General features: G+C 37.7%; 1 protein-coding gene across 1 annotated transcript in view; it reads left to right on the forward strand.

The window, feature by feature from the left end:
* Positions 1–1,772: 1,772 nt before the first annotated feature.
* The window catches only part of KLHL1 (kelch like family member 1), a 323,361-nt gene continuing 309,564 nt past the window's right edge, over positions 1,773–15,569 (forward strand). The window contains exon 1 of the mRNA XM_084768289.1: positions 1,773–2,996. Coding sequence (XP_084624415.1) covers positions 2,497–2,996 — 500 coding nt within the window. The 5' untranslated portion in view covers positions 1,773–2,496. The remainder of the gene's footprint in view (positions 2,997–15,569) is intronic.

The following is a 15,569-nucleotide window of genomic DNA, read 5'->3' on the forward strand; positions in this document are numbered from 1 at the left end:
AATTTTATATTCTAATTTGTCTTGGCATTAAGTACTCTCTAATGAAGAAAATACAGAAATAGTAGACTTGTCTACATAATTTGATTTTAAAAAATCAGATTAGAAAATCCATTGGGTAGCCCTTTATACAGAAATCAATTATCAGTAATAAATAAAATTCAAATTTCTACATTATTTCTGACATAAGGAAAGTTTCTCTGCTGTTGGTGGTTTCACGTTTCTTTTTACACTAAGGGAAATCCTTCATTACATTCTTGGATAAAAATATCCCATCACCTAATAGTGAAAGAAAAATCTAAGCACAAGCGATTTCAGTCCAGCTGTCCTGTATAAATCAATAATTAGATGCACAATGGAGATTTTTCTTTCTTTGTAAGTGGAGCCTTTGTGATCTTAATTTCTTTTTGGTTCTTATTTTTTAATACACACATATATATACATTTATATTATTACACATATATAAAATAAACTACACACAGCCAGAAAACCCACTAAAAATCAGGAATTATATTAATGTTACATTCATAGTGTTTTGGCTATTTGTATTTGGCAGGCTTTCCTATCTTGGTGACTCTAAAATTCTGAATGTAAATCAGTATCTATCCTATCTTATCTCTATCAACTTAAAATATCTATCTAGACCTAAACAGTAGATGTTCAATTCTATCTAAGAAATATTTCCAGTTTTGCTTTGATTTTTCACATAAGTTTGTGGCTCAACAGTAGGTTAAGAGAACATTCCTCTAACTGTACTGTACTGCTTGATACCCACGCCATATTGAAAGTTACTGAGCTAATGAATTACAAGGGTACTGCTATATTCCTGATTGAATGAATAGTGAGCACGGAGCTTTCCCAACCCTCTAGCCTTGATCAAGGGTTACTTGTCACTATTTGAAATGCTCATAAAGAAAGGGATAAGACATTTATTAAGTATTTTTATGGAAAAGAACCACTGTCTTACCATTCGAAAGAAAAATTGCAGCTTCTCTTCCCAGAGATCTATTTGCAGGGCAGTACCCCCTGGGCATGCTGTTTATTGTTCACACTCTTCTATGCATTTTATACAATGATTTTATATGAGAAGTTATCCTTTCAAATGTTATCATTTTATTCCATTTTTGTTTTGTTTTGTACCACAAACTGTTTTGCTCCTAAAGTTCCCACCAAATACTGGTTTAGCCCAGCCTCTGGCTTATATTCAGTTCATCTTCAAATTTTTGCAATGAGTCTCTGTTCCCCGGGGGTGATGCACTGTCTGAGTGCATTAAGAGCACAGCCACACGTAAGTGCCAGGAGGATGGCATCATCACACTTAGATGACAGCATCTCTGCTTTTTTTTTTTTCATGCGTCTCACTACAGAGGAACGGAAGGCTAAAGGTTAAAGGATGTGGCTTATTAAATAATTCAAGCCATTAACCTACAACCTGCACACCGCGCTAGCCTATGAAGTTTACAGAGTCATGATTCATGTTTGGTGTTTACTGATGCTAAAGCATTTTGCCTGTTTGCTTTACTTTTATTGCTATACAGTAACGTGGAGAGGAAGGAGGGTGAAAAAAGGTGACAGGACGTGCGCAAGGGGACAATAAGAGCATCAGACTCACTTGCATAAAGAAGATTGAAGTCTTCCCTCCCTCCCTCCATCTCTCAGTATAGGCCCCAGTACACATCTGCGTCACTTACAGGGGAGGGGGAGGAGGCGCTGAGGCAGAGAGAAAATCATACTGTGAGGACCTTGACAGCTTTCCCTGGCGGGCTTTGCATTAGCTGCTCTATGTTTTTCCTGGGATATTTATTTTTCTCCTTTACAAACTGACTATATAAAACCGCCCCTTCGCATATCAGAAAGCATTTGACTGTCCTTTGGACACCTGGCAAGCTACCAGGGTATTCTCCCAGAGGACAGAAACGGGGGAGCAGGTGCACAGAGCTGACTTGGGGGTGGGGGTGCACTACTTCTGGACTTGAGGCTCTTTTTCTCTCTGCACTCATCAAGCACGGAACTCCAAGCTGCGAAGACAGGAGATTTGAATAGCCTCCAAACCACAGCTCGTCAAAAGAGTGTATTTCAGTGAGGTGGATCCAGCTGCTGCCACCTCTGGATCTGGGAAGAGCTCAGACCTCCCTCCCTTCCTCCTGCATTTCCAGCGTCTCTTCCCTCCTGGTGGTCACCACGGGGGTCCCTGCAGGCTCCTCATGGATAATAAGCCCCTGGCATCCTAGGGACTTCCTCTCTTCTAGATCAGAGGTTTCCCAAAGCCCAGGTCCTGGAAAAACGACCCGGAGAGAGCCGCGCGGCTCTGCAGCGCGCTCTCAGTGCTGGTGTAGTCGCCTGGTAAGGCGCACAGCCCGCTTGGACACCTTTGGCACTCCGTGTACACGGGGCGCATCCTGCCTTCTTCTCTGTCCCCAGAAGGCACTGGCTTCCCCAGTCCGATCTCCAGGCTACTGGTGTGTGAGCTGCAGTCCCTTGGCCCTCGGTGCATAAAGCATGTCTGGCTCCGGGCGAAAAGACTTCGATGTGAAGCACATCCTGCGACTCCGCTGGAAACTCTTCAGCCATCCCTCGCCGGCCTCCGGTAGCCCAGCGGGTGGCAGCTGCCTGCAACAGGACAGTGGAGGAGGCAGCTTTGAGCACTGGGGGCCAAGCCAGAACAGGCTGCTCAAAAGCCAGGAAAAGGGCAGTGTGAGCGCTTTCTGGAAAAAACCTTCTTCCTCCTCTTCATCTTCGTCCTCATCGTCCGCTTCATCCTCTCACTTCAATCCTCTGAATGGCACCTTGCTACCAGTTGCCACAAGGCTGCAGCAAGGGGTTCCTGGACAGGGCACCCAGCAGCCCGCCAGGACTCTTTTCTACGTGGAGTCCCTAGAAGAGGAAGTCGTGACAGGCATGGACTTTCCTGGACCAAAGGACAAAGGATTGGCCCTGAAGGAGCTCCAAGCAGAGCCTGCCAGTTCCATCCAGGCAACAGGTGAAGGATGTGGACACAGGTACAGTAAGTTCCATCTGAGCAGGTATCAGAATAGTTCCAGGTTGCCGGTCGTCCCGCCCACTCTATGCTCGCTCCTAAGATTACAGTGCTGTAGGATGAAAACTTGAGCTAGATCCCAGCCAGATTTTTATTACCCAAGTTACAATCTCATTAAAACTTTGCTCATTAATTTCCATTGGCTCATACATACGCACTTTTTAACAAGTTTTTAAGAATTACAGCTATCAAGTAAATACATAGACATTTGGGTGAACCATCAAGTTGAATGTTCTAATACTGCATAGATTATAGTGTCCTTCCGTTACCTTTCGTCATTAAATTTCGTCCTTCCATTATCTGCTGTGGGTGAAGTCAGCTTTGCACACCATCAAATTGCATTTGATGTGCTCTCCCTGTCGCTGATTTAGCAGGAGCACCTCAAATCCCTTTGGCTTGACTCTGATGAATAAGGAAGAGGAAAACAGAACCGAAACACTGACATAACTGCCCATTTTCACAACCACTGTGAGTTTATCCCAACTAGCATTCCTTCTCATGTGCTACTTTCTGCTCACTTTGTCTCTGTCCATGCAAGTCTTAGAATTAAACTCTGAGAATATTACTTTCTGCAGCTACTGTGATTTCGTTTAGCTCAGTATAGAACTGTATATACCAAATACTCAAGTAGCATTTAATCCCAGTTTATTTCAAGCATTACACTTCCTGTGGAGTTCTGCTAAAATGATGATACAGAAAACCCTTGGAACGCAAGCAACTCTTGAGTTTTACAGTTTTTGGGAGACTGAGTCATTATTATTCTAAGTACATAATTTTTCATTTGAACATGCAATGAGGATATGAAAGGATTTGCATTTAGATTCTTATGATATCAGAATAAATTACAGAAGAAATAGACTGGGAATTCTAGAAAATGTTAATGAATATTCTAAAAATGTTGAATTACCTCTGAAAAATATATTAGAAATCAAAGGAATTTTTGTTTAACTGAGTCATTTTTTCAAGAACTATATTAAGTTTGGAAAATGTGTGAAATAAAATGATACATATAGTAGTTTATTACCTGGACAGTTGAGATATTATAAGTTATCATCTTTAAAATGTTTTTAATCATATAGTCCTGAATTTGAATTTTTAGAGCCTTGAACACATTCTATTGACATATTAAGATGGTTATAAAATGTAAGATCATTGCTTATTGAAAATTGATTTTGCTATGTTCAAGCATGCCAAGAGTTCTCCACATATGAGGCCTCAGTGTACGTTTTTCTATTGTTCAAAGAAGTAAAATAGTTGACAAAAACTATAATAATCAGATGCCATAAATATCATAAAACAGTCAGACTTCATCTATCCCTAGTATCCCTTCATGCCTAGATACTTATGATGCTTAACTGTTTAAATTTTGCTGGACTTTGAGTAAGCTCAAAACTTTAAGTGATGGAGAATTTATGATTAAATGTTTACCATTGCTCTTGTAAGTTTTAAAGGAACAGTTTGTTGAAACTTTATCTTTTCATTTTTATTTATTCTTTTGGTAATTGTATACATAAATACAAACATGCACACACACACACACACACACACACACACACACACACACACACACATCCCCCCTTCCCCACTAAAAATCCTCCCAGACATTTACAGAAGCCCAATTCATGTCTTCCTCCTTTAAAAAAAAATTGATACTCAAATAGTTCAGAGAATAGTATAATAAGTACCAATTATACACATATATGTATACTTTTCAAATACACTAGAAATTGCTGACATTTTATGAATAGCATTCTTTTATATTAAAATAGTTTTGGATTATGAAATTTTAGTGATATCAGCATGTTAATAATAAAGCTAGCATGGACAAATACTAAAGGAGAACCAAGACAATAGCCTATACTTAAGTTTAAAATATAAATCTGATAACCAAGAATCCAGCTAAGAGTAATCTGTCAGGCTTACTTTTGAAAATGCCTCATTTCTACTCACCACAATAAATTCTAAGTGTCAAGAATTCTGACAATAATGTAACTGTCAACTAACATCCTCTTGGCTGTTGGAATCAGAGTATCATGACATTTTGTATGATGAATCTGATGAAAGTAAACTTCAATTCCTTTTAAATTTTCTTATTAAAATTTTAAGTAGTGCAGATGAATATGACACTCTTTCTAGTGACTATCAGAGCATCTTTTTGTCTTTTTACCCTTTCACAAAACATTGACTCAATGTTCAAGACTGATTGAGAACCACAAAGTAAATGTAAATATTAATCATTCTCAGTATATATTTTAATATCTAGTAAGAATAGGGCACATTGCCCAGGAGATATAAGTTTTCTAAGGTAAAATAGTGAGCAAAAACTTTACTCTAACTTAGAACTTTATTCTATCTAATCTGAAATGTAGATATAACATGTAGAAAAGCTGCGTAGTATTTATAATGATGAATGACTACATAAACTAAGAACCACATGCTGATTTTTCTTATTTATATCACTATGATACAAAATATTGTTGTGAATTTAATACTTGCCATAATGTTATCAACTTTCCAGTGCAAAATTTATCTCAACCATAAAGCAAAGGTGCACCTCTTCTCTGACATTTTCATAAACTTTTTTTTCTTTTCTTTTTGGGTAGTCTGGCACCAAATATAAACACTTTTTTTTTTACCTAAGTGTGAATCCTTAGATGATTATATTTGGTTTTTTTTACAACTACAGGTGAAGATATTCAGAAAAAAAACACTCGTAACTTGTGAATATTGGATGATATGACAGATATAAGGCAAATTACTATCAAAGTACTGACCTTTCACCCCATACTACCACACTCAGTGCCTAATACTTTATATCACACTAAACAAGGCTCAGTCCAAAAGGTTAAAATGTTTAATTCTATGCACGCCATATATTTTCAAAATCCCACTCATTTTGTAAAAAGATAAAAATACCATAGACTCGCATTTATATAATACTTGATATTATATGCTTCATACATATATATTTATATATCATAGATTTTATTGATGGTAGTAGAAAAAATACCCCATGTTTTACTTATTTGTTTATTTCTGCTTCAAGGTATTTACAGTTATCTGACTCCACGTTTTCAGCAACCAATCATAGTCAAGGAATCCACATTTCTATCTTTATTCCTAAATCTCCCATGACCTCTAGCCTTATACATTCAACTATCCATCGGAACTCTAGGGTAAATGAAGCAAATAAAATTTAAATGTAACATATACAGACTTTAACTAAGCTCCCTCTTGTTTTATTCAGTGTCTTTCTCCATCTCAGGTTTTCTTCATGCATTAGCATGTACAAGTAAGAAATCCATGGCCATATATATCATCATTAGTGTTCTCAATATTTTCATTATTTCTCAAACATAAGTTGTTTTTCTTTTTAGAAATTTCCTTTTCCGTCTATCATTTCTCTATCTCCAATATTAGTTCCTCTTGTATATTCCTATCATCTTCCAACTTAAAGGTCTTCTATGTTACGTCACTTTCAAGTTTTCATTATATGATCCATTCATTCATAGCATTGAAATCAATGAAAATGTGTCATGGTTTGGGTCTTGAACAGGTTCGTGTTTGAACATTTGGTCCCTTGTTTGCTCCACCATCTTGTAATGCAGACTCCACTTAGTCTAACATTCAGAATCCTCATGTCATTAGCTGTTATCATGTTAAAAGTAAGTTACTACCATTCTACTCTGGTACAGAATAAATATTCACATTTCAAAAGGAGGACAGTGGATTAGCAAGCACAAACCAAACCAAAGGAACACCAAAACTGAAGAGGACCAGCACTAAAACCTGTAGCTCTGTGTCTAGAATCTACAATTTATGGTGGCATCACCTGCCTTCTAACAGGCCTGGGTCCTCTATAGCTTTGGTGCCTACAGCACACATAGGGTTTTGGTACAGCTACTAAACCTGATGCCTGTAACAATCCTTGGTAGGCATCCTTGGCATGTCCAGCAACTCTACTGTAATTCACAGCTTCATGCTCTAGCCCCTCAGGAGGGAGCTGAGCTCTGCTACATGTCATATTGCCTCATTTTCTGTATCCTTGATCCAAGCCTTCAGGTATCTGTACTCTCACATTAAAAACACCTGTGGGAAGGGTACCATGTGTTCAAGTCAAGTTCTGCTATCAGCTTGAGCTGTACTCTTGTCCCTTTGGATGTGGGTATGTTGCATCAGCCTCTGAGGGTCTATGCAGCTGAACAAAATTCATTGTACTTTTGTATGAAATTCTAAAATAATAAATCTTAAAAATTAAAAAAAGAAATCAATGAAAATGATAAAATTAAAGGATGATACTTTTTCCATATTTCTTGCTCTGCTATTATTTCCCTACCAAGAATTCTGCTGAATCAGAATTATTAATTCAATGAATTAATGATCATAATATACCTCACAAAATGCTCACTGACCAAGGTATTCATGAAAAAAAAAAACACCGCTACAATTCTTAATATACAAAGCAGGTAAGAGGTAGTTTATTCTGGAGCCAATTATGAGTGATTGTGTCCTGGGGACAAGGATTTATATTACACCAAATTTCATGTCTCAATGTGAAATCTTTATAGTAACTGAAAATTTAAAGTAATAAGATCAAGGTACTTTTAAAATTCATTGGTGGAAACATTGATTAGATAGTAACAGCGAAGGAGAACTCTCAATTATCAGTATCAGATGGTATCTGATGACTCTTAGCCTTTAGTTTGGTGAAAACCAGGGGTTAGTTGAGTTAATAAATTCCAAAGTCTTTTATCTGTTAGTCCCAGTGTGTTTGGTCTCACAGAGAATGGGAAAAATGACTGTTTAGAAGCCAAAGATAGCCTGAGATAAAGTATAATTAGGTTTGGGACCTGCAACAGTTAGAGCCATTCACATTAATTTCAGTTTTAATCCATCTTCAGCCATTTCAGGTATAGCTTTTTCTAGGAATCCTTATTGAACTACCTACTGTAATTAGATACCTATGGTACGTATGATTTACAATCCATATGCTATCTGAACAGCACTTCTGACATTTGCCATTGACCTCTGACTGTCATATTCAGTGTCCTGTATGAATGATCAGTGCACTGGTCTCACAAATTTATTTTCTTTCCTCTGGTGATTGTGTTTCCTCAACCAGTCTTATCCACCTTTAGTCTTCATTGATTAGAAGTTTTGAAGAAAATCTTTCTTAGAAAGAAAGAGAGATCCTTCATCTTCTTAAAAACAACAACAAAACAACAACAACAACAACAAAAAAACCCCTCTGTGTTTTAGAGTAACTATATGTTACTTTCTCATCAGTTTATATGGAAGACATATGTTATCACCTATGTTGATTTTTTCATGTGTCTCTAATGGAAAACTCTAAGTGTAGAGACTGTGTCTATTGGACACATCTGTCTTTGCTTTTGTTTTAGAGCATGTTTGTAAATGATATGAAATAATGAATATTTTTTTATCATCACATTGAGTAATGCTAAGAATGTGACCATTGAAAGATAACTGCTGACATTTGTTGCTGGGTAAATTTAAAATGGTGACACCTTACGATCTTGGTGAAATTATTTATCTCTTTGTTATTAGAAAGCACACAATTATTCATGGATATGCGGTTTGTTAGGTATATTTTACCTGTTAATTGATCAATACTATATAAAGTGGGGAAAAACTGGTTTTAGATGGTAAAAGTTTCATAGAAAATATGCTTCTGAAGATTGAAAATATTTTTAATTTCTTGCTAGCCTGCTATCCTTCCTCTGAGTGCCACCAGGTCTCCCTATTCAGGGGCGTGGCAGGCTATCAAGAAGAGACTTGATGCCCTATGAGCATATACAGGGGGAGGAAGTCCCCCTCAGTCCTCAGTCACAGTCATAGGGGAGGGGAGTGGGGGAAAATGAGAGGGAGGGAAGAAGGAATGGGAGGATACAAGGGAGGGGATAATCATTGAGATGTAATATGAATAAATTAATAAAACTTAAAAAATATTTTTAATTTATTTTTGAGGATTTCATATATGGTTGCAATGTACTTTGATCATATAAGCCTCCAAGTTTCCTCCTGTGATTTCTTCTTCTGGATCTTCCCAAACTCTGTTCTTCTCGATTCCATGGCTTTTTAATTTTTTTTATATTATCCTAGTGTATCAAAATAGTGCTTCCCAAATATGCACAAGGTAAGATCCAATGGCTGCTCTTAAATTCTGTGTGAAATACACTATTGTCTTAGTTATTTTTCTACTGCTCTTGAAATACACTGTAACCATGGCAAATTACAAAAAAGAACATTTAATTGGGCTTATAGTTTCAGGTTATTAGTGTCCATGATTGTGGAGTGACAGTGTGGTAGAAGGAACTGCCATGGGAACACACTAGAGTTGGCCACTCAGTCACAGTTTATAGGTAATTGAAAGTCTTATTCCAGCATGCCCTGGCTGTACTCAGATATTTAGACCTACGTGTAGTGCTGAGCGTCCACAACACGTAGTTTTGAAGGTAGAAACCATCTTGATATGCAGCAAAGTTGGGGGAGGTCATTGCTTAAGCAAACAAATTAACAGAAGTGAAGATAAGCAGTTAGGTGGAAGGAGTTCTGCACTAGTGGGCAGTTTAACACAAGCTTAGTTAAGTCAGCTAAGGCATCTTGACCTTAGGTTCTTAGAATAGGGCTGGGTGGTTTCCCACAGGATTCTCCATCAAGGTTATCAAATTCTAATTAAACCTTAAATGGTTTTAGCAACAAGTCAAGACCAAGGAACCTCTGCTTGCACTGTCTTGCACTGTCTCACTCCCTTCTGGTTCTTTGAACACAAATAAAAATATTGACTCATCATGTTCTAGGAGGAATAGTTGGTCTTGAGGACCAGTAGCTTAACTGAACTTATTTTCTGTTTGATGTAATTGGTCATTGCAGTTGAAGAGGCAGGATTCTACTGTTAACCTGTTGAGAATGAGAACCAGTGTTCTAGCTATTGCTGATAGGATAAACTCTAATCCCTGAAGGATTTATAGCTAATCTTCTCTGCGATGTGGTTAACTGACATGCATTTCTTCCCTAGACCTGTATCATTCTACCCCTGGGACAGACAGCTGAAACAGGGATCCACTCAAATGACAGAGATTACTATGCCTAGTTTTTCTGAATTTCATGTCCATTTTCAGGGCTGATGAGGATTATGTATTCCATGTTAGTAAGTTCTAATCAGTCTTATGTTTAAAGTGTCCAAGTCTGTCTGTCATACTCTTCCACTGCATATATATTTCATCAAGGGATGGCACCAACATTAACAGTAGTTTGGGTGATGAGGATTGATGTGTGGGATCCCTTCCAGTTAGGTTCTAAGGTCTGGGCAAGGCTCTTTCTTTCCCTTTTCTTATTGCTCCAATATTTCAAGAAATATATTTGAAAATATAATAGTATAATATTGGAATGGAAAGGTTAAACATTTTAGTTACATTCCTGATTTTTTTTAGAAATGCTTTGAGATTCTTTAGCGTTTTGCTTGGTCTGATATAGACTGCCTTTATTATGTTAAGATACATCTCCCATATCCCCAACTTTTATTATGAAGTAATTTGTTTTGCTAAACATGTTTTTTTTTGTATCTACTGAGTTAATCATGCAGTTTCTGATTTTAGTCTGCTTTTTTGATAAATATGTTTGTTTACACTGATGTGTTTATCTTTGCAGCACTAGTCTAGAGCCACTTTGATTATGGCTGATAATTTTTGATGAGATTGCAAATATATTATTGAGAATTTGTATATCTATTTACATAATGAATATTTGTCTGTAATTTTTCTATTTCACTTCTTTCTTTTCTTTTTTTTCTAAAAATTTTTCTTTTCTTTTTCTTTTCTTTTATTGAGTATCTGGATGGTTCCAGTCTCATAGCACCAGTGGATTTTTAAAATAAGAAATCACATATGCTTCTATAGTTTTCACATTGTTGGATAACCTAAAGAATGTTTATAGTTAGTTAGTTTTTGAAGGTCTAGTAGAATTCTGCCTTTCATCCCTTTGGCTCTGGGCTGTTTTAGGTAGAGAATTTTGAATTACTGTTTCTATTTTTTGCTAGGTATTATAGGTCTTTTTAAATTACTTATTTCATCTTGAGCTAACTTTGATAGGTCATATATACCAAAAATTCATCCATTTCTTTTATGTTTTCCTGTTTGAATCAATGTGTGTGTGTGTGTGTGTGTGTGTGTGTGTGTGTATGAAACAAATCTCCAACAATTTAGTTTTTCTCCCACAGCTTATATATCCCAGCAAAATCGTTCAAGAAACAAAAGAAACACAAATGTGGTTACGTGTTTTTTTAAGTGGATGATTACAATTATAAGTTAACAAATATGTTCCCTAATACCCTTACATGATCAAATGTTTTATGGATTATGGATGAAAAACAAATCATTCCCAAGAATCTACATACATTTGTAACTAAGCATCTTGCTTTAGATTAACAAAGTAGTTATTCAGCCAGTTTCTCTTTCCTGGCAGGCTGCATTTGTGGTTCAAAAGTATCTTAAAAGATAATCTTTTAAAGCTTAAAAGAATCACAAATCTAAACTTTTATATAAAAATCAATCAGCCATTTTGACTTTAAACCCTCAAGGTGCACGTGTACTCATTAACAATTATCAAGTCTTACTAGGAAGCTGAGGGTAACAAAAGAGTAAAAGAAATTAAACATCACCTTGTGATCACCAGCCAGCTTCAGTGAGAGAGTCCCATCAACCAGTGCTAATTTGGACTATTGTTCTTGCTCCGTAACCTCAAAAGGTTCGACTGTTAAGAGTGTGCCTTTCTAAATGTTAAATTGTTCCTCAAGGTCTATATCAAAGCCATTGACAAAAAGATCTTAACCTAACCTTCCTAAACAATTTAAATCAAATCGGGAATTCTGTATAATTCACCTAAATGATATTATTTTATGAAAGTTCATCTTCATATTAATCTGCAGGAAAACTGCCCAAATGAGAGGGCTGTCAGCCAAGAGGTAATGACACCAGACTATAGGCAGTGAAGTCCTCCCTATGCCTAATCACATCAGGCCAGATGTATGAGAAATATAGCAATGACAAATATGACAATGCACATCAGCAGCAAGAAGTACTGTGAAGACAAAGTCCATGGGGGATTTGCCTCTCTAAAGTATACTCATCACAGTGGAGCAAATGGTGTGCCATCTACAGGGAACTCACTTGCTCATGGCAGCTCCTTCTTCACAGCCTCCGGCATCTACACTTCAGAGTTCATAGAAAGTCACAGAAATTAGATGGACCCGAGCTCTTCCCCAGATGCTTCAATACTTCCCTCCTATCTCAACCTAAGCAGGACATTCTTCCGTTGACAGAAGGGAGGTGAGAGGGATCTTCCCATAGCCTTTTGCTTAACCCACAAGCTTACAACACAACGATCATAACTTGAATGTCTTCATTTTGTTAAGTTCCTCTTTAAAAATTATTGTTTGTTTAGAGAGTGTATGTGTGTATCCCTGATCAGCTGTCATCAGCTGTTTGTGCCTAACCTCTGTGGATGTCAGAGAACAGCCTTTGGGAGTTAGTTCTCTCCTTCCGCCCACGATGTAGGTTCCAGGGATGGAATTCAGGTCATCCATCAGTTTGGCATCATCTTTACCCTCTGAGCTATCTCTCCAACTCCCTTAGTTGTTTTTGTTCATACATATGTGTCTGTGTTTGCATAAACCCACAGAAGCCAGGAGAGCATCCAATCACAGAGGTCAGATCCCATGGAGCTGGAGCTTAAGCTGGTAATGACATGCTAATATGCGTGCTGAGAACTGAATTCTGGTTCTCTGAAAGATCAGGGAGTGGCTCTTCACCACTCAGCCCCATCTCCAGCCCTTCACCCGTTATAAAAACAATGTGTGTTGCCTCACAAATTTTAAACCCAGCACTCTAGAGGGCAGGAAGAGGCCGTCTTGGTTCCAGGACAGCCAGGGCTATGGAGAAATGCTGCCTTGATAAAAACAAAAACAAAACAAAATATATGTCCTTATGTAGAGTAATTTACTTTGAATACTGAAGAGCCTAACAATACACTCATTATTCTTACATTCATACAAAGCCAATTAATGATTGAGAAAGTTGCGAGCCCATATCCTTCCTAACAATCCCCAATTAGTCACTAAGAGACTTACAGACTGGAAGCAGTGGTTCAGGCCCATAGTCTCAGTACTTAGAAAGGAGATGCTGCCGGATTGTCTAATATCTAGCCAGTCTGGGCTACACACTGAATTCCAGGTTAACTGGAGTTAAAACAACAACAACAACAACAAAAAGCTCCATTCCACATATATAACATAACACATGTTATGCACATAGAAAGGGACAGAAAATGCCATTTAGAAGTATCTCCATAGAAAGAAGCCTTTTTGCCTGCTGCATGCCAGGACCACCCATTTTTCTAGAAAGAATGCCTTACTACGAAGTGCATGAAAGTGGCATTGAACTTATAACCTTCCTGCCTCAACCTCTGAACTATTGCAATACAGATATGCAGGGCAATATCTTGCTTGAAATAAGGTGTTTTTTTTTTTCAAGTGAATATGACACTTCCTGACAGGCGTAGTGGTGCACATATTTGATCCCAGCACTTAGGTGGCAAAGGCAGGCGGATCTCATTGAGATATTTTTTATTAATACAAAAATTTATTTATCATACTCAGCATTTAAATCCATGACAACTGCTTTGCCTATACATATAGGATTACTAAATTGTTTTATCAGACCCCTTTTAATACACAATATATACACCTATAGAAAAAGGAAGTAGGAAATATTAATAGATTAAATTATAGTATATAGACAAAGTAATTCTGCAGTTTAACACTATTTGAGTGATTTATAAGGAAACTTGTTACAAGTCATAATGCTGCCATATTTGCAAAGACAGCAACTTGACATGCAAAGAGATTTTTCTGAGTCACACAAGAGTCACAATGTCTTTGAGGTATTCAGTACTGTAGCTAGGCCTGTCAAAAGTAAAACAAATAAGCCAAACCAAAGCAAAGGAAACAGAAACTTCTTTTGGAAGCTGTTATATCTTTGAACCTCAGTCTTCTGCTGTGCCAGCTTGGGAGAATTTGATGCTATTTGTTGGGAAAAAAGGCTGAGGAAGATGTCCTATTCCTACTGTCAGGGCTGGGACTGAAAACTAGGTCCAAATGCATTCAAAACCTAACTGTAGATGTGATGGACAACTTGGAAAACAATGACTTAGTGTCCGTTAGCTGCTGTGAATCAGCAGGTACGTCCATCCTGGCCACTTCAGGTGACAGGCTGCTGCATGTTCAACACAATCCTACAGTCAACTCCTGCATTGTATGCAGCAGCTTTAAGTGAACCACTAGTAATTTCTTGATATGCAGGCTTCTCCAATAGGATAGCTTAGAGTAGAAATAATGGTCTACAGCGAAACTGCCGCAGGGTAGACCCATAGACTGTGGAGCTCAGAGACAGTGGTAGAGCACGTGGTTTTGGAAGATCTGCATCTTTCTCACTGGGAAAGCCTTGTTACCAAATGGATGTTTCAAACATCCATCAAACATCAAACAGGATTTGTTGCTGTTCCAAGCTGCTGTGCTTACAGACTCCTTCATAGTACAATAAGGACTTACATGTGGAAAGTAGGCTGGGAGAAGATCTTTAATTGATACCAAAAAAGGGTTTCCATAGACAAGGCCCAAGTTTTGCCCAGCAGCTCCAAATTTGCTGTAGTCTCTTTCTCCTTCATCTTTTCGACTGTATGTTCAAGCATCTTCTAGTGAACCTTCCATTCGTTCAGTTAAGCTGAAATAGACCTGGATAGTTCTGTTCTTATAATTTTTATTTTTTATTTAATTAATTTATTCAGATTACAACTAAATTGTTAACCCATTACTGGGATCCTCTCATTCCTCCCTTCCTCTCACTTCTACCCTATTCCCCACCCCCAGGTATACGACTGAGGGGGACCTCCTCCCCCACTATAAGGTCATAAGCTTTCAAGTCTCATTTTGGTAGCCTGATTATTCTTTCCTTGAGTGCCACCAGGCCTCCCCACGAAGGGAAGTTGGTCAAAGATAGGGCACCAGAGTTCATGTCAGAGTCAGTCCCCGCTCTTTACATAACTGTGGCGAATGTCCTGCCATTGGCTTGATCAGAGTAGGGGTCTGATGTTTACTACTTGTATTGTCCTTGGTAAGTGCAATAGTTTGAACAGACACCCTCCTTGGCCCTGATCCACGATGATGTTCTTCTTATAGGTTTCTAGGACTTTCTGGATCCTTCTATTTCCCCATCTCCTATATTTCTCTTACCAAGAGTCCCAATAGGATGTCTTCACATCTATCCCAATCTCCCGGTAAGTAAAGACTTTCATGGGACATGACTTTTGGGTTATTGCCCAATTATAAGTGAGTGTATACCATGTGAGTCTTTCTGTTTCTGGGTTAACTCACTGAGTATGATCACTTCTAGCTTCATTCATTTGTCCACAAATTTCAGGAATTCCTTGTTTTTAATAGCTGAGTAATATTCCATAGTGT

Source organism: Acomys minous (genome assembly GCF_964271855.1).
Source record: "Acomys minous genome assembly, chromosome: 18".
Lineage (NCBI taxonomy): Eukaryota > Metazoa > Chordata > Mammalia > Rodentia > Muridae > Acomys > Acomys minous.